General features: G+C 44.9%; 2 protein-coding genes across 7 annotated transcripts in view; one reads left to right on the top strand and one right to left on the bottom strand.

Annotated features, from left to right (window-relative positions):
- SZT2 (SZT2 subunit of KICSTOR complex) overlaps nucleotides 1-9217 on the bottom strand; it is a 60855-nt gene extending 51638 nt beyond the window's left edge. For all 5 annotated transcript variants that reach the window (XM_032160476.2, XM_032160477.2, XM_032160479.2 and 2 more), the window contains exon 1: nucleotides 9127-9217. In XM_032160476.2, coding sequence (XP_032016367.1) covers nucleotides 9127-9153 — 27 coding nt within the window. In that variant the 5' untranslated portion in view covers nucleotides 9154-9217. The remainder of the gene's footprint in view (nucleotides 1-9126) is intronic.
- Nucleotides 9218-9294: 77 nt separating this feature from the next.
- On the top strand, nucleotides 9295-15198 carry MED8 (mediator complex subunit 8). Of its 2 annotated transcripts, XM_032160564.2 has the most exons (8): nucleotides 9295-9364; nucleotides 10694-10812; nucleotides 11475-11619; nucleotides 12124-12264; nucleotides 12452-12533; nucleotides 12898-13146; nucleotides 14023-14083; nucleotides 14577-15198. In XM_032160564.2, exons 1-8 carry the CDS (start codon nucleotides 9359-9361, stop codon nucleotides 14842-14844), a joined length of 1071 nt encoding a protein of 356 aa, XP_032016455.1. In that variant the 5' UTR covers nucleotides 9295-9358; the 3' UTR covers nucleotides 14845-15198. The 2 variants fall into 2 exon arrangements, with proteins under 2 accessions (XP_032016455.1, XP_032016456.1); XM_032160565.2 differs by having other exon boundaries at nucleotides 14023-15198.
- The last annotated feature ends 3438 nt before the right edge of the window (nucleotides 15199-18636 follow it).

The following is an 18636-nucleotide window of genomic DNA, read 5'->3' as shown; positions in this document are numbered from 1 at the left end:
AAATTCCCCCTGGCTACTGTGCGATTTAGAAAGCACCCCCGCACCGCCGGCTAACAACTAGGGGAGATGACAGTGGCTTAGACTAGAGCTACTCAAAGTAGCCATTCTGTTAACTGTGTGAGACTGGGTCTTGATGAGATAATGCCAGGATGCAAAACCACCACTATCTTTCACTGTGAAAGTCTTATCATGGAAAACAAAAAGTCAGCTGAACTAAACAGTGAACTTAGTTGCATTTCAAGGGATCTTTAGAACAGGACAGAAAAGAACTGGTGATTAATTATAAGTCAGGACATAGGAGGAAAGTAACAAAAAGGAAGGTGTCAAGGATGATTAAAGTAGCATTGGAAACCACTATGCTGCAAAATGATTTTTTTTTTTCTTTTTTTTGAGACAGAGTCTTGCTCTGTCGCCCAGGCTGGAGTGTAGCAGCACGATCTCGGCTCACTGAAACTTCCGCCTTCCCAGTTCAAGCAATTCTCCCACCTCAGCCTCCTGAGTAGCTGGGACTACAGGGGCATGCCACCATGCCTGGCTATTTTTTGTATTTTTAGTAGAGATAGTGTTTCACCATATTGGCCAGGCTGGTCTCGAACTCCTGACCTTGTGATCGGCCCGCCTCCACCTCCCAAAGTGCTGGGATTACAGGCGTGAGCCACCGCACCCAACCTACTGCAAAATGATTTCTAAGTTACCTACAAAAATTAGATAGTTATTCCTGACTACCACATCCCATTGAAAAGTCCCATCAAATTGTACACCCTTATTGCCATGCTCCTAAAAACAGAAAAGGGGTCTATTTATTGGCAAAGAAGGAAATCACAGCAATTACTCACCCTTTCTTTCTCTGATCCTTGGTTTTAGGGTGGGATACTAAACCAGGCAACCTCTCCTTCAGGTTTGACTTAGCTAGTGTGGGTGGGATATTATGTGTTGACTATGCTGGATACTGCCAAAGTTCTTATCTAAAAAAGGATGTACAAGAGACTTACTGGAGTTTTAAAAAAGAATTTTTTTGTTAAGGGATGGTTTGGGGCTCAGAGCATTATCAGAACAGGAAGGCTATCCTAATTCAGCAGTCATTTGTTTATCACTCTATCTCCAGAGCCCAGTGCAGTGCCTGGCACATAGGATGTTCAATAACATTTCGCTAAATAAGTGAATTCGCTATGGTTTTTTCTCCCCACCACCACCTCCTCCCCTCTCACTATATGTTCTAAGCACGGTAAACTGGACATTTAAAACTAATCATAATTATTGCAACTTTTCTCAAGATAAGATCATCTTAACACTAGTGTCAATACTACTTTCCTTTTGTTCTTTGGTATTAAATACTTTTTTTTTTTCAAATGCCAGCCTGTTTCAGCTATGCAAGGAATAACCAAGGAAAAGCATTTTGGCCCCCATAAGGCTAGGGTTAAAAGGGGAAGAGCACGTGGCCGTGGGTCAGCACTATAAGGACAGAGTTGGGCACGTGGTCACCTCATCTTCTAGGACTAAAATCATGGCAAATCTAGGTTTAATAAATGAACCTTTCCATGACTGTCTGCACTAAGTTAGGGCCCTATGTTGGGCATTCACACAGCACTCTGTATTTTTTCTTCATGATACCTGCCAGAGTTTATAATTAGGAATTTGTAGGGGCCGGGCATAGTGGCTCACACCTGTAATCCCAGCACTTTGGGAGGCCGGAGCGGGTGGATGACCTGAGGCCAGGAGCTCGAGACCAGCCTGGCCAATGTGGCGAAACCCCACCTCTCCCAAAAAGCACAAAAATTAGCCGGGCATAGTGGAGCACATCTGTAGTCCCAGCTACTTAGGGGACCGAGGCAGGAGAATCGCTTGAACCCAGGAGGTGGAGGCTGCAGTGAGCCAAGATTGCAGCACTGCACTCCAGCCTGGGCAACAGAGCAAGACTCCATCCATCTCTCCATCTCAAAAAAAAAAAAAAAAAAGAATTTGTATACTTTAATGTTTGTTTCCTGTATAAGTCTGAAGATCCAGCGAGGTAGAGGCCATGTCTACATATTGTTTCTTTTTTTTTTTTGAATTGGAGTCTCGCTCTGTCACCCAGGCTGGAGTGCAGCAGTGCCATCTGGGCTCACTGCAACCTCGACCTCTTGGTTCAAGTGATTCTCTTGCCTCAGGCTCCTCAGTAGCTGGGACTATAAGCACGTGCCACCACACCCAGTTAATTTTTGTATTTTCAGTAGAGACAGGGTTTTGCCATGTTAGCCAGGCTGGTCTTGAACTTCTACCTCAGGTGATCCACCGGCCTCAGCCTCCCAAAGTGCTGGGATTACAGGTGTGAGCCACCACACCTGGCCTATACATTGTTTCTTGCTATAACCCTAGAGCCTAGCACAGTGCCAAGACATACTAAGTGTTCTAATAATAACTGTTGAATACATGTATGAACAAGGAAAACTAATCTCACAAGCTGTATTTATTGTTTCCAGCTATTCTTAATTTGTTACCAATAATTTCTAATTTTTCACTCTTCTATCAACATGGTTTTTGTTGCTGAAGAGTTCCTGTCCTTTATTCACTTCACCTTTCAATCATTTATGGACAAAGTAAGCTATTCTATTTTTGGAGTTTTTCCTTTGCTTCCACAAACATCGTTTTTACCATGTTTTTACCATACCTTCTTTTTTATTGTTCCTGGAACCCTGGGGGAGTGCAAATGGGGGTTCTCACAGATTTGCTTTATGTTCCATTAGCTTTGTTTTAGAAAGAACAGTGTTACGGAAAGAAAGTGTTGTGATTTGATAGCTAAGACTGTGGGTGAGCTTCCTCCTGTATAAAAATACCAGCTAGCCCAATGATGTGTGAAAGCACCTTGTAAAAGGTAACGTGTATAAATGCACAGATTAGTAATAACAAAGTGTTGCTGTTTACCTCTCTTCGAGTCAGAAGTCCTGCACAGCCATTCACTTGTGTTGTTTTTTTTTTGTTTTTTGTTTTTTTTGCTCATACCTGTTTAGTTGGCAGAGTTGGGAATGTCCTCACATAGAGCCCGAATCTGTCTTTTTGATAATATCTTGACCTGCTCTTAAAATCTGTTGTCTTGAAAATATCTAACCCACTTTTTGTTTTACCTTCTAAGGCCACACAGGGAGAATCTGACCCTCTGCCAAACGAGAGTCTATTAAACATGTGAGGACAGCCCTGAGTCTCTGCTTTTCTAAAACAAACATCTTTGGGTTCTTTAAGTATGCCTCAAATGGCATGGTTTCAAGTTTCCTCAGTATTTTATATCTTAGATTATGTGCCCATGAATGAATTCTGGCTGGTCTACTTTACAACTTAAAATGTGGGGACCAAAATGGAACATAATACTCAAGTGAGGTCATAGATTCAGATTCTCCTAGGTTATACTTGCTCAGGAAACCTTCATGACTTTCTCACTTGTGCTGCTGTCCAAACACATCTCCCATTTTATCCTTATGCAGCTGGCTTTTTTGGACACATACGATCATTCAATTAGTCCTGTCACTTGGATAAATTCAGCCTATTATTTTATGGTGAAGCTTAAGAGTGTTGTTTCTTCTTCTACTAAATCTCTCCAGTTCGATTTCCATGCTAATTTGTTCAGGGTGCCATCATGTCCTCATTGAACTCCAAAAAGAACAAAGGCAAGGTAAGCATGCATGCATTCACTCAACAAATTTATGAAAAGCCTGGTACATGCTAGGCACTGGGCTGGGTCCTAATGATACAATGAAAAGCAAAAACATGCATTCCCTGCTCTCATAAAACGTACTCTATAATGAAGGACAAAAACATTGATCAAATAATCACTGTAACTATTGTATAATTACACACTAAGTGCTCCGAAGGATAAGAATGTGGTTCTACAAAAACAAGTAACAGCCACGTGCAGTGGCTCATGCCTGCAATCCCAGCACTTTGGAAGACCAAAGCGGGCGGATCACTTGAGCCTCAGGAGTTTGAGACTCGCCTGGGCAACATGGCAAAACCCTGTCTCTACAAAAAATTATGAAAATTAGCTGGGTGTAGTGTCATGTGGCTGTAGTCCCAGCTACTCAGGAGACTAAGGTCGGAGGATCGCCTGAGCCCAGGGAGGTTGAGGCTTCAGTGAGCCATGATCGTACCACTGCATTCCAGCCTAGGTGACAGAGCAAGACCCTGCCCCACTCCCTGACCTCCTCCTCCTCCCAAAAAAGCAAGCAAGTAACAAAGTAACCTGATTCAAGCTAATACCTTAAGAGAAAGTGGTGCTGAAGGTTGAGCAAGGCTTGTTAAGTGAGCAGAGAATGGGGATAAACGAGACGGAGGGCACAGACTATTAGAAAGCTTTCTTCCGATTACCAGTTAGTAGGCCACTAAGTTTTACTACTGTACAGCTTCCATTTTTTCCCACCTTTTCTTGAAGGTTATTTTGAATGATGGACTGACTCTCCAAAGGCACAATGAGGTCTAGCTCATCAATCAGTGCTTACAGAATCCACCTTCCTGAAATCAGGAACATTTGCTGAACATTTGCCTAGCCTTCTTGCAACATCCCCCTTTACATATGATCCTTCAAAGTCAACAACTAGATTTTCTTTTCTTTTCTTTTTTTTTGAGATGGGAGTTTCGCTCTTGTTGCCCAGGCTACAGTGCAATGGCATCATCTCAGCTCACCGCAACCTCCACCTCCTGGGTTTAAGCGATTCTCCTGCCTCAGCCTTCCAAGTAGCTGGGATTACAGGCATGCACCACCACGCCTGGCTAATTTTGTATTTTTGGTAGAGACAAGGTTTCTCCATGTTGGTCAGGCTGGTCTCAAACTCCCGACATCGGGTGATCCACCCGCCTCAGCCTCCCAAAGTATTGGGATTACAGGCATGAGCCACCGCGCCCAGCCCAACATTTTCAAAACATCATTTCTAAGTTCTCTTCACTTTCAAGATGTAATTTATCATAACTAGAAGACTTAAATAATTTAAGCAGCTAGAATGGTATTTTTCAAAGTGGGATCCAAGGACCAGCTGCATGAAAAATCACCTGAAGTGCTTATGAAAATACAGCATTGAGTCCCAGGCACCACCCCAGACCAACTGAATTAAGAGTTGATGGGCTCCAGACTGGGTGCTGTGGCTCACACCCGTAGTCCCAGCTACTCGGTTGGCTGAGGCACAAGAATTGCTTGAACCTGAGAAGCAGAGGTTGCAGTGAGCCAAGATCACGCCACTGCACTCCAGCCTGAGTGACAGGGCAAGACTCCATCTCAAAAAAAAAAAAAAAAAAAAAAAAGAGTTGATGGGCTCCAGAATCTACATTCTAACAAGGTCTCCAAGTGATTCTTCCACATTAACATTTGAGAATCCCTGAATTAGTTCTCAGAGCATCCCACCCACATGGAGATTCAAGTCCTCATATTAATCCTCCTTGAGTCTGAAGTTCATTACTCTTGGAGTAGTCTGACAAGGAAGACAAAGTAGAGTTTCGGGGTCAGGGACCTGGATTCAAATCTGATTCTACCATTTGCTATATAGGTGACCTTGGACAAGTTACTTAATTTTTCCAGGCCTCAGTTTCTTTATTGATAGCATGTGGATAAGAATATCTTCATAGGGATGTCGTTGCAATTAAACAGGAGAGGAAGGCTATCATTCTTTGGAACATTTATTGAGGCCTACATACCATTTATACCAAGATGAATAAAACATTACCAGGCACTGTGCTGCATACCATGTATACCAGGATGAATGAGGCATGGTCCATCTCATTAATTTGTTGCTTTGTCTTTTTGTACCTGTCCCTTTGTGATTAAGGTCTGATTTGTTCAGCCTTTTCTAACCCTTGTGCTGTCTTTTGTTAACACATTCCCACAAAATAATGTGGATTATTTCCCCCTCTTAAACTGGCTAAAATCTTCTTACCACTATACATCAAAGTCCTGAGCCTCTAGCATGGCCTCAAGCTGCATCTTCCCCAGCCTTATCTCTCACCAATCCCCACTCCGTTAAAAGCATGTATTCCAGTGTCAGAACACCTAGGATAAATTGCTTGTTCTGCTGATTATTAACTATATGGCTTTGGCAGACTTACACTCCCTATGCTTCAGTTTCCTCATCTGTGAAACACGGATAATAAAAGTGCTTATTTTCAGATAATTTTTGAGTATCAGATGATACTCAGTAAGCATTCAATAAGTACTAGCTATTCTCATTGTCATACTGCATCCACACTAGGAGTTGCTTCCTCTTAGTTCTCTGAAGGCTCCACTGGGCTCCTTCTCACCTGAAGATCTTCACTATTCCCTTTGCCTGCAATGCTCTCTGTCTCTTCTTTTAGAAAACTTCTACCTATTCTTCAGGCTTCAGCTTAAATGTCATTCTTCTGAGTCTTCCTATTCACGACCCCTTGCCTCCCCATTTCTTAACAAGGTAGGTTGAGAACCACTGTTAAACACCCTAATTCTCTCCTTTACAGCACTTATTATCCTAATTCAATCCTTGTTTACTCCATAAAGATAGGGAGCATGTCTGTCTTACACTGCTCTGTATCCCCGATACTCAGCATAATTCTGACTCCTACCAGCACTCATAAAATATTTCAAGAGTGTGATGAATGAACGATTTCCTAAATCTGACTATACCCAATCTTTCTCTCTTGGGATCCTAACAGCCTCTAAAAGTCAATAACTTTATTACACCCAGGGGCAGAACTCTTCAATCTCTTTACCTTCTGATAAAATTTTCAGAAATGCAAATCAGGAAGTTAAAAAATGCTTAACTTAGGCCAGGCGCAGTGGCTTACGCCTGTAATCCCAGCACTTTGGGAAGCTGAGGCGGGTGGATCATGAGGTCAGGAGATCGAGACTATCCTGGCTAACACGGTGAAACCCTGTCTCTACTAAAAATACAAAAAGTTAGCAGGGCATGGTAGTGGGCGCCTGTAGTCCCAGCTACTCGGGAGGCTGAGGCAGGAGAATGGTGTGAACCTGGGAGGCGGAGGTTGCAGTGAGCCAAGATCGTACCACTGCACTCCAGCCTGGGCAATGGAGTGAGACTTCGTCTCAAAAAGAAAAAAAAAAGCTTAACTTTTGGCTGAGACTCCCAGGATTGTGTGTCTTGACTTGAAATTACTTTAGCTCTGTACTGCTCTATATGGTAAAGACTACTATATGGGGCTACTGAGCACTTACAATGTTGCTAGACCAAAACGGGATGTGCTATCAGTGTAAAATACAACACTAGATTTTAAAGACTTGGTACCAAAAAAAATGTTAAACATCTCACGATGTTTTGTATTTTATTACATTTTGAAAATTTTGGGTTAAATATATAATTAAAATTCATTTCATTTGTTTCATTTTTTTATGTGGCTATCAGAAAATTTAATATTACACATGTGGCTGGCTTTAGATTTCTACAGGACGGTGTTGTTCTAGACTATCTGCCTAAAAGGTATGCTGTATTTCCCCACAACATCCCTCCACCTCCTTTCACTTTAATCTATAATGAAACATCCTCTAAACTGTTTCATAGTTTTTCTTGTATTAATATTTCTGATTGATCTTGATTGATATTTCTGATGCATGGGCTATTCTACCACCTCTGTGAACATGACTATTTTAAATAAGGCATGGTTTCCTACCACCATATTCAATGTTGGGTCTTACCACACCAAATCCCAGTGAACTGGAGATTTACCATTCTGTGGCTACTTTATTATTTATACTACGAACAATATGGTTAAGAACATAAGGACTGGAGCCTGGCCATCTGTTTTGGAGTCCTGACTCTAATACTTAATAGCTGTGTAACTTTGTTATTTATTTATTTTTTTTTTGAGATGGAGTTTCACTCTTGTTGCCCAGGCTGGAGTGCAATGGCATGATCTCAGCTCATCGCGCAACCTCCACCTCCCGGGTTCAAGCGATTCTCCTGCCTCAGCCTCCCGAGTAGCTGTGATTACAGGCCTGGGCCACCATGCCCGGCTAATTTTGTATTTTTAGTACAGACAGGCTTTCTCCATGTTGGTCAGGCTGGTCTCGAACTCCTCACCTCAGGTGATCCGCCCACCTCGGCCTCCCAAAGTGTTGGGATTACAGGCGTAAGCCACTGCGCCCGGCTTACTTTGTTACTCTTAATATCTCTGTGCCTCAGTTCCTAAACTAAAAAAAGGAGATGATAACAGTGTCCACTTCATAGGGCTGAGGATTAACTGATACTGGTAAAGAGCTTAGAATGGTGCCGAGCATGCAGTATGTATGCAGTAATGAATACTATTTGTATCATTATACACATCTCTCACCCTTCCCACCTACTAATATATTGGCACCTTTCCTGGTGGTGGTGTTTTATCCAAATCTGAGATTTTAAGCTCAGATCTTCTAACTCCAAACTGCTACTTCCTGGATGAGTGGCATTTGAGTAAGGTACTAAATCTTTCTCATTTTTCAGTATTCTCCTCTGTGAGAATGCCATCTTCCTTGCACAAGTCTTAATGACACAACATATATAAGGTTCCTTGCATGTTCCTTAGCATTTAACGAATATATCACATGACCTTTCTGGTTTATTACATGTGATCCTCACAAAACACTATAAGACAGATACTTCATAAAGAAGGAAACAGGATCTGGGAAGACTCGCCTGAGGTTGCACAGATTAGCTACATGACAGCGCCAACATTGGAACGAGGTCTCAGTCCGACTCAAATTTTTTTTCATGAAATTAAAGCTGTTTTTCTAAAAGCATGAGCCCTAGAACTAAATGAGTCCATGCTGTTTACGGCATTCCAATGCCTAAAGAAATGCAAAAACCGGCAAAGGAAATCTACTGCCGCGTTGCCCACTGGAACTGCAACAGAAAGTCAAAATGCAAGTTTTGTTAATACCACTATTAAGTCAAAGAGTCGACGACGCGGATGACATGTCAGTAAACAAAACAAAGCGAAGAGTTACTTCTTTAGCTCCCCGAGGAAACTGCGGACCGCGTCCCATAGTCCGCAGCGGTGCCACAGTCGGGCCTTCCGGGCTGGGCTGGTCCCTACCGAGGCTACGCAGCCCGGCCACCCCCAGACCTAGAGGAGGCCAACGCCACGCCTGCCCGCCGGACCCTCCCCCTCGGATCTCCGGGCCCAGTGCTGCGCCCGCCCGCCCCTCACCTCCGGCTCGGGGCGCTCCGAGGCCATCACACAGCCCTCCCGCGCCGGCCCGGGCCAGTGAGGGTGTTCCACTCTTGACCCCTGACCTGGCTATCTCGGCACCCAAAAGGAACCGGAAGTCGGTGGGAGGTCCGAGTTCCAGTTTTCTGATTGGTGGACGAAGCCTTCTCTTAGGTGTTTGCTGACTGGAAAACCGGAAGTGGAAATCGTTGCAGCCGCCTGGGCCGCCGCAATGCAGGTGAGAACTGCGTTGGGCGTACTAGCGGCTGGCAAGCTTCGGGTACGGGGACCGAGAGTGGGCTGGCTAAGGAGAATGAAGAGTTGGGACTGAGAAGAGAGGGCAGAACCCACGGCTGATAAGGGAACGTGGGGTGGGGGGCGAGGCTAATTGGAGAGGGAGCGGCGGAGATCAGAGGTGGGGGTGGAGCTTGCCTGACCAGAGACAGTCGGGCTAAATCCGGAGGGAGGAGGCAGCACCGATTTGCTTGGCGTGGGAAAGGTTAGGTTGTAATACGGGGAGGCTGAGATGCAGTCTAAGGAAGACGGCTCAAGAAGGTGGTGGGGTGGCTCAGGCCCTGTCCTAAGCTGCTGGATGGAGGCTGTTGGATGCCGATATAGCAGGGGATCTAATTGGAAAGAAGCCCAAGCAGTGAGGGAATTGTGGGCCGGGGTGGCCTAAAGCTAAGCAGCTTATAATCAGAGGCCATGGTGGAACCCAGGATCAAGTTCCTGTCAGGCAGGTTTGCAAGACAGTTTTGCATCACTCTTCCCAGTCTGTGCCCTATAGTTGTTAAGGGTGAAGAAATGGAGTAAAACAGGAGACCACCGATGGGAAGGAAATGCTTTGCAGACCCCCAGCATTTTAATTTGTTTGTCCAGTGCTTAGAAGCATGTGTGGTTTTTGTTTTTCATTTGTCACTTAGTTTCTTGCAGCTAGTAGTCTCAATAAATGTTAATGGGTTGACCGAGCTTGTGAAAGAGGCACGGAAATATTGACACAGAGATAGATGAGTGCATATGAATTCAGCAAGGAGAAGGTTGAAACAAAATGATGAGAGCAGATGGAAAGCTGGAGTCGTTGGTGCGGGGAGGGAAAGGGGAGAGCAGGGCTGGTATTCAGAGAAGTCTTCATGAGTAGGCAGATTTCCCAGAGACTGACAAGACAGCCAGGCTCACAGATGCTAGGATGGAGGAAGCTGGAGTGCATGTGCTACAGAGGTGCACATGAGAGAATGATCTCCTGGCATTAGGTCTGTCGAAAATGTCTCAGTGAGGGAATGTAGGGTGTACCTAACACAGAGAAAAACGAGGCATAGATTAGGAGGTGATGGGGAAAAGGAATCAGTTGGTGGAAGGACTTGGGGTCAGGCAAACAGGTTGAAAGGTCTCAGGGTTGATGCTGTCTGTAACCCAAATACCAAAGATAGAAAACAACCTGGCTATCCTATGCCAATGAGATCCTGTGTTACCTGACTGGTGTTGCACACCATCTCCTTGGCTTTTCAGCCCTCCTTTCTGTGTGTCATACTCGTTTATCTGGGTAACCAACCTGTTCCTATTGGTGCAGAGAGAGGAGAAGCAGCTTGAGGCATCATTAGATGCACTGCTGAGTCAAGTGGCTGATCTGAAGAACTCACTGGGGAGTTTCATTTGCAAGTTGGAGAACGAGTATGGCCGGCTGACCTGGTAAGAGTTGCCAGGGCAAGCTAGGAAGGGCTTATGCGTGGGGGGGCCTAGCCTCCTGATGAATAGGACATTTCTAATGATGTAACCATTTATCAGTTTGCACACATCTTTTGATTTGGAAAGAGCTGAGTTTCCTAACATTTAGCAAGTGGCTTCCATGGCAAGGAAGTAGAGAAATGCTCAGTTTCCTAACCCAAGTTCTTTCTAGCTTTCAATTCTTACCCTTTGACTTCTCTGGTGAGGAGGTCCTCCCACTACAGCTCTATTTGTGCTGGATCTCTTGCCACAGATGTGGCTGAGTCTTTTAGAGCCAACCTACTCTGAAGTGTGGATACTATTTCCAGCCTGGAAAGGAGGCTTTTACCCGGTTTCTGAAGTTTTAGTTATAACAGTGTAGCTCTGGTTCCTATTTTGCCACTGTTCCTCACCCCATTCAAACAATGAACTGGGTTTTTCCTACATCTGTTTCATAAACTGAAACTGTGTCCCTCTTTCATATCCCTGTCATCCCTGTTAGTCTGTTCCCACTTAGGCTAGTCATAGGGCGATGCGACTTTTGGAGGTGAATCCGAGTGTTCCTAGCCTGAAGGAACTAGGACTATTTTACCAAGACCCACCCAGGGAAGGGGTACAACATTCTGACACCTTCTTACCGCCACCAGGCCATCTGTCCTGGACAGCTTTGCCTTGCTTTCTGGACAGTTGAACACTCTGAACAAGGTCTTGAAGCATGAAAAAACACCGCTGTTCCGTAACCAGGTCATCATTCCTCTGGTGTTGTCTCCAGACCGAGATGAAGATCTCATGGTAAGAGGAGAAAAAGAATACAACTTGGGAAATTAAGGGGTTTTTTAGGCTTCTTTAGTATTTAGGGAAATTAAGTTATTAGCTGAGAGCCTAGAAATAATTTTGGAGGCCTTGCTTTTTGTTCTTCTGAAGGCAGGAGAGCTACTCCCAAATAATGCTGTAATAAGCTGAGGGGTATGTCACCAAGGCTGATACCTTTCTTCTCCAACATCTGTCTCAAGTCGCAAAGTTTGCCCTTTTGTGACTTTGTCTATTCCAGCCTTTGAAGCGTGGCAGACAGTGATAGTTTAATTTGCCTCTAGCTCTGGTAGAGATAGGGATGTGAGAAGACACAAAAAATGAAGGATGGAGTAAAGGAGAGTGTGTCCTAGCAAACTAGATATTATGTCTCAGGTTGTATTTTCCTTGAAAATGCACTGTTTGCCTGTGGATGGGACTGTATATCAGGCCAGATAGAATCTTCTTGGAGTACATAGTAGGATCAATAAAACCTGTGTGTTACAGCGGCAGACTGAAGGACGGGTGCCCGTTTTCAGCCATGAGGTAGTCCCTGACCATCTGAGAACCAAGCCTGACCCTGAAGTGGAAGAACAGGAGAAGCAACTGACGACAGATGCTGCCCGCATTGGTGCGGATGCAGCCCAGGTTTGACTGAGTCACTGCCTTGCTGCCCCATCCCCATCCCATCATGAGAAGCTAGGCATTACCATTCCGGTCTAGTAGGGATGCATAGTTGGTTGCATCTAAGTTGCTTCTGGCAGAACCCAAGGAATAAATTTCTCCATATCATTTCCTAGTTACTCTAATCTCTGCACAAATTTGTGTGTTACAGAAGCAGATCCAGAGCTTGAATAAAATGTGTTCAAACCTTCTGGAGAAAATCAGCAAAGAGGAGCGAGAATCAGAGAGTGGAGGTATGACGGGACTGGTGGTTAAACAGAGAAGGAGAGGTGTATAAGATCACTGGAATGGGAATGGTTGTTTTGGGAGTAGTGAAGTTAGGACACAAGAGTGAACTGCTTTAGGGTTTGCATCCATTCTGTTAGCCTTTTGTATTTAAGGCCAGCACTGAAGCAGGTGGAGGAAATGGGCAAAGTAAGAAGAGAGAATTCTGAGATAGGCTTGGGGGTCCTCTGGCTCTTTTTCTGGGCTGTGAGGGAGTCTAGATGTTGCTGAATTCAGAACTCCAAACCCTGGCACTCATACTGGTCTTCCAGCTGCCACGTTCAGTCATGCATCAGAAGCATACTTCAGGATCCCCACTTACTTTTTCTTCAGGTCTCCGGCCGAACAAGCAGACCTTTAACCCTACAGACACTAATGCCTTGGTGGCAGCTGTTGCCTTTGGGAAAGGACTATCTAATTGGAGACCTTCAGGCAGCAGTGGTCCTGGCCAGCCAGGCCAGGCAGGAGCTGGGACGATCCTTGCAGGAACCTCAGGATTACAGCAGGTGCAGATGGCAGGAGCTCCAAGCCAGCAGCAGCCAATGCTCAGTGGGGTACAAATGGCTCAGGCAGGTCAACCAGGTAAGGTGGCAGGGGTTGAAATGAAGCTGACTTTGAGCAGGGGAGTGGGAGGGAATAAGCTAGATTATCTGGGCTTCCAGCATCTCTAGACCTAGAGGTTTTCTCTATTTCTCCTTTGCACTGTGACCCAGGAAATAATTTTCAGAAGTAAAAAAATCTCATCTGAGACTCTGCAACAGGCACCAGAGAGTGAGGAAGAACTTTGAGTAACAGAAACTGTTCTAATTTCTCATCCGCATCTCACATCTCTGTGTCAACTATCCTTCTATCCCATTTATTCTGGTATTAGATATGTTGTCAGTGTCTCTTGTTAGGTAGAGAAATCAGCAGTCAGATCTTAAGACCATTTGGTAGGTGCATCAAGAATTGACATGCAGGCCAGTTTTCCAGTCCTACATGTGTTCTTTTCTCTGTATCCTGCCTCTCTTGCTCTTGGCTTCCTGCCTTCTCTCCTACTCATTTTTAGAACGGTCTAGATGCAGGCAGCTAGAAGAGTTATTTCCTCCAAGCTGTCTAGGAAAAGGGACAATTAAAGAGAGATTCTGCACTTCTTATGATATAAAAAAAGAAGAAAAACAATGAGAGAACATAGTACTCTTTTACCTGTGACATTAAATGGGAGTCACACAGGTTTAGCTATCTTTTCTAGGACTGGATGAACAGACTGTTCTCCCATGTCACTTCTTTCCTCCTGGACACCTTCAGGGAGACAGCTGGGTGAAGAATCATACTTCTGACCTCTGTCAAACAGGGTCAGATGCCACAGAGGTTCTGAGATGATAGAGGAAGTGACAGAGGGAGGCTGAGATACCACATTTCTGATTTGTCACGAAAGTCTTACCTTGCTTGAGATGACTTTTTTCATGTTCCTTTCAGGGAAAATGCCAAGTGGAATAAAAACCAACATCAAGTCGGCTTCCATGCATCCCTACCAGCGGTGAGTGTGGCTGGCAACCTCGACTCCCTGGTGCTCTTTGCAGAGTTGGGAAGTGAAATTACCTTTTGCTCAAGGCTCACCTAGATGGGTACAATAAAAAGAACATGGGCTTTCAGCAGCAGACAAATCCCACTTCCACCACTGACTAGCTGTGTGACCTTGGACAAGTGACCTAATTTTTCTGAGCCTGTTTCTCATTTGTAAATGGTGATAATACCTACCTCATAGGGTTGTTGTGAGGATTCAAATGAGGAAATGAATGTAAAGCACTTAGCACAGTATATGAAATAATGGGTATTCAATAAATGATAGTTTCTACAGATCCTTCTCCCCACCACCCTCCACAGTCCTTGATCCAGAACTTACCCTGATGTGATACTGCCTCACGTCAATGGTGAGCTGATGGACACAAGATCAAACAAGGCTATGCTTATTTTGTGCTGCCAGAAACTGTAGCAACCTCTGTGTTCTTAGAGGCACACTGTCTTTTCAGGCCCTCCTGCCCAGGTTTCATTCTGGCTATCCCTCTAAGGTGCAAGGTGAAGAAGCTTCTGGGCCAGGAAGAAAAAAAAAAAATGCCCACCTACAGCTCTGGTGAAGATTGGGCCTGCTCTCCTTTCTATCCTCTAAGGAGCCAACTCGGCTTTTACCTGGCAAATAGTCATAAAGTCCCCTATCCTTTACCTCACCCTATACACACGAGGCTTTCTCAGGAAGTGGCTCTGCCAGGCAGGACTATGTGGAAAAGGGTTTTTCCTTAGCACATGAAAAAGCCCCTTCCCCTGGACTCATGTTTCTTATTTTGGAGGGAGAAGGGAATTGCACTTCACACTGCCATCAGGGTTTAGTTGACCTCATAAGGGTGCCCAGTTTCTCGACTTTGGCCAGGATGGCTTTCCTTCATTTCCCTAATCCTGTGGCCCAAATGGTGGACCAGATTGATGGTGGGAGGGGGCAACCCCCAGTAGCTTTGCCTGCTTTTATAAAGTTGAACAAAGTGAATTTAGACATTCAGCCTAACCTGCCTTTCTTAGTACTCCTTTGTTGGCATGCGCAGGGATTGAGTCAGCAGAAGTGGACCAAAAGATTCCTCTGAATAAAGTTATTTAAATTGATGTTCACTGGCTCAGGGTTGTCTGACAGTAATTTATGAGAGCATTACATAGGGATCAGAGGGGCAGTTTCAAGAGTGCTGCAAGGCAGTTCTAATTTGTTCTCCATAAAAAAATTTCTGTATCCTTAATTAGCTTTGATCTAAAAATCCTGCAACTTCCCTCCTGCTCATACCTTCCAGCTGCCTTTTTTCTGTTCTCTTCTGTCACACACTGGTACTTTGGCATTTGTTCAGTGCCAAACAAAGTTCTGCCAGGCTGTGGCAGCAAAGGACTGGAAAAGTGGTCCCAGATGTCACATCTGTTACCATTCCATCAAGATGAGGAATGGTATCCACAAAGCTCACTGACCACAATACATAGCAGTAGGGGAGTCTGGTCACCAGCTCTAAGGCAGTGCCAGACCTTTCCCCCACTTAAACTGTTCTGGCTCATCAGCCCACTCAGGTGTTCTTTATCTTCTCACCTCTTCCCTTCCCACTGGAAATGTCAGTTAACTGGCATATTGGGTAGAGTTTGAGCTGTGCTTCTCTGAAACCCCTGGAGCATCTTTTGGTGACTGTTGTCCTTTACTCCACCAAAAGATTCCCTCCTATTGAATGGCACCAACCCCAAGTTTTTTTGTGTCCCAGGCAAATACTGACTTCATCCCCACCATACTATTAAAATGGATTCCTTGTCATCCAATAATGGAAATATCCTCTTGCCCCAACAGGAACATATGCAGGATGTCACCTACATCTTGTTGCCCTAAGCAAACACTCCTTCCTCTAGAGGGACTCCTCTACATTCATCACTGTAGGAGCACATGCTGTTGTTTTTATCCCCCATCCTCAAATCATCTGGAGTACACAAATCTCAGTAGTGTCTCCCACTTTGGGGTCCATACAGCCTAGTAAATGCCTCAATAGAGAGTATGTATCTCCCACCCCTAACATACTCATTCCCTCAGGAGGGAATACATATACAGTTTTCCTTTGAAGAAGGGGACATGACCTATTTACTGGCTCAGATTTAGGATTTGCAAAAGGTGACTATTGGCCTACTCTGGTAACATTCCTCTGTTTTTGCTGCCCTGTTTTGCTTGGAGATCATGCTTTCTCCTATTCTTGGGTCCCCTGGAGAAAGAGATTAGGCCATTGTCTCCTAGGTTTGTGTCTAGGATGGAGAAAGAAGCAGCAGCTGTGAAATGTCAAGAGCTTACTACAGGACAGAGTTCATCCTGCTGAAGGCGGAAGCTTATCCAATCAATGTCAGCATAAGGCCCATTTCCTAGGACCTCTCCCTCTCCAGCCCTGCCCTGAGCCTGGGATTCAGTCATTGCTGAACCTCTCTTTTGCTCATTGTGCCAGTCACCCCATTCTGTTCCCCTTCTAGTGTTTATTCCTCCCTACTTAGCTGGTGTACCTCATTCAACCCTGTCGTTTTTTGGGAAACAGCCAAGATAGATAGGTTGTAGCCAAGTGCTCCTTACAACTCCATAATGGGTCCCGGCATTAGGATTGAGCTGGAGGGGGTGTAATTGCCCACCTCCTGTTGTGCTGCCACAGAGAAGAAGCTCAACTCTGCAGGAATGCCCCAGTGCAAGGCTGGTCCCTTTTCCCACCCCCTCTCACCTCCCCCAGGCAGCTGGAAACAACCTCTCCCTTTGTCTGAGCTTCTTGTACAGAATAATCCTCCTTATGGACAATGTATTCTCTGTGCCCTGTGGACACAGGAGCTGTGTAAGCTGATCCCAGCACCAGGCAGGACGGAGGCTGAGTCCTTCCAAACGCCCACCCTGGGTCAGCTCCTGATTACTGTCCAGATGAACTACGAAGGAGTGTACATTCTCTTCCATCTGCATTTCCTATCTGCTCCAGAATTAGGGGAATAGCCTACTGAAGTTTAGCATTGGGCCAGGAGTAGGAATGGGCTGTGGTCCTTTTCTGTTCAGTCTTGAGGGTTCACAGTGCCTGCTTATTGAGGCTCGATGTGGCTCTTGCCTGGAAACCTCGAACACATGGGGACTAACCCTTGGAAAGGGCTTGCCACTGTGCAGATGGGGCTTTATGATTGGAACAGAAGGCAAACTCCAACCCATCTGACGGACCATGGTGCCCTATCACTTCAGCATGTGTTTTGTCCCACAAGACAAAGTTCCTTTCTTCTTCCCTTTAACTTCTGTCTCTTTTTTTTGAGCTCCATGTGTCACTGAGGCAGCTCTTGGGTTCCTGTTGTGGTCTCTCAGTGAGTCACATGCCATTTGGACATGGCAGCTTCCCTAAGTACATCGTGGACAAGGCACCTCACTTCCCTAAGCCTCAATTTTCTCACTTGGTGATCCCAGTGATCCTTTTTAGGTCTAAAGTCTGTGGCAATGATTTTCAAACCCATTTATCCCCAGGCATTTTGTTTTGTTTTGTTTTCCTTGGTGCATGACTGTTACATAAATAGGCCAAAATTTTCCTAGATCAGCCCCTAAGTCCCTCAAACTCCTATAAACTGTTCCTGAAGTTCCCTCGCTGTCACCTACACCTTAACATACCAACATCCTTCTAGACCACAACCTTGAAACTGTTTTCTAAAACATTTTTCTCTTAAGTGAAGATTCATCAAAGAGATGGTAAGTTACCACAAAGTTATCACAAGTTACAAGTTCTGACATACCTTTTGTGTTAGAAGTCACCCTCCCCCTCTCAGACATCTCTCTCTCCTTGGGCAAGATACATGTACCAAAGAGACTCCTCCAGTATAGGCAATAAATTATATTTTTTCCACATGAAGATAACCTTTCCTACTGAATCAAATATAAAGTGCCTTGGGATGCTCGTCTTCCTGTGTTTTCTCTGCCATTCCACTGCTTTCCCTAATTCTCACCCTAATTTCCCTAGTTTGTGGTCATTTTGATTCTTCATCTTTTCTTGCCCACATTCCCCACATAGATATCCTTTGTTCATTTTTTTTTTTTTGAGACAGGGTCTCACTGTCATCCAGGCTTGAGTGCAGTGGCACAATCACCTCTCACTGTGATCCTGCAACTCAAGTGATCCTCTAGGCTCAAGTGATCCTCCCACCTCTCAGCCTCCCAAGTAGCTGGGACCACAGGCATGTGCCACCCTGCCCAGCTAATTTTTAAATTATTATTATTTTTAATGGAGACAAGGTCTCTATGTTGCCCTGGTTGGTCTCAAACTCCTGAGCTCAAGCCATCCTCCCACCTCAGCCTCCCAAAGTGCTGGGATTACAGGTGTGAGCCACCACACCAAGTCTATCCTTCATTCTTTTTGCCAATTTCTCTGGGCTACATTTCATGGCCTTAGATAGTGGCATTTTAGTGTCTCTTCCATGTTAAAAGATCCTTCTTGACCCTACATCCCCTCCCACTGACTCACTCGCAGCCATGCTCTTGAAACAAAGTGCTTAGAATCATTGTTTCTTTTACCTCCCATTCACTTTTCA

The sequence above is a fragment of the Hylobates moloch genome, unplaced genomic scaffold, assembly GCF_009828535.3.
Source record: "Hylobates moloch isolate HMO894 unplaced genomic scaffold, HMol_V3 SCAFFOLD_8, whole genome shotgun sequence".
In the NCBI taxonomy this organism is placed as follows: domain Eukaryota; kingdom Metazoa; phylum Chordata; class Mammalia; order Primates; family Hylobatidae; genus Hylobates; species Hylobates moloch.
This window is presented reverse-complemented; position numbering and strand designations above follow the sequence as displayed.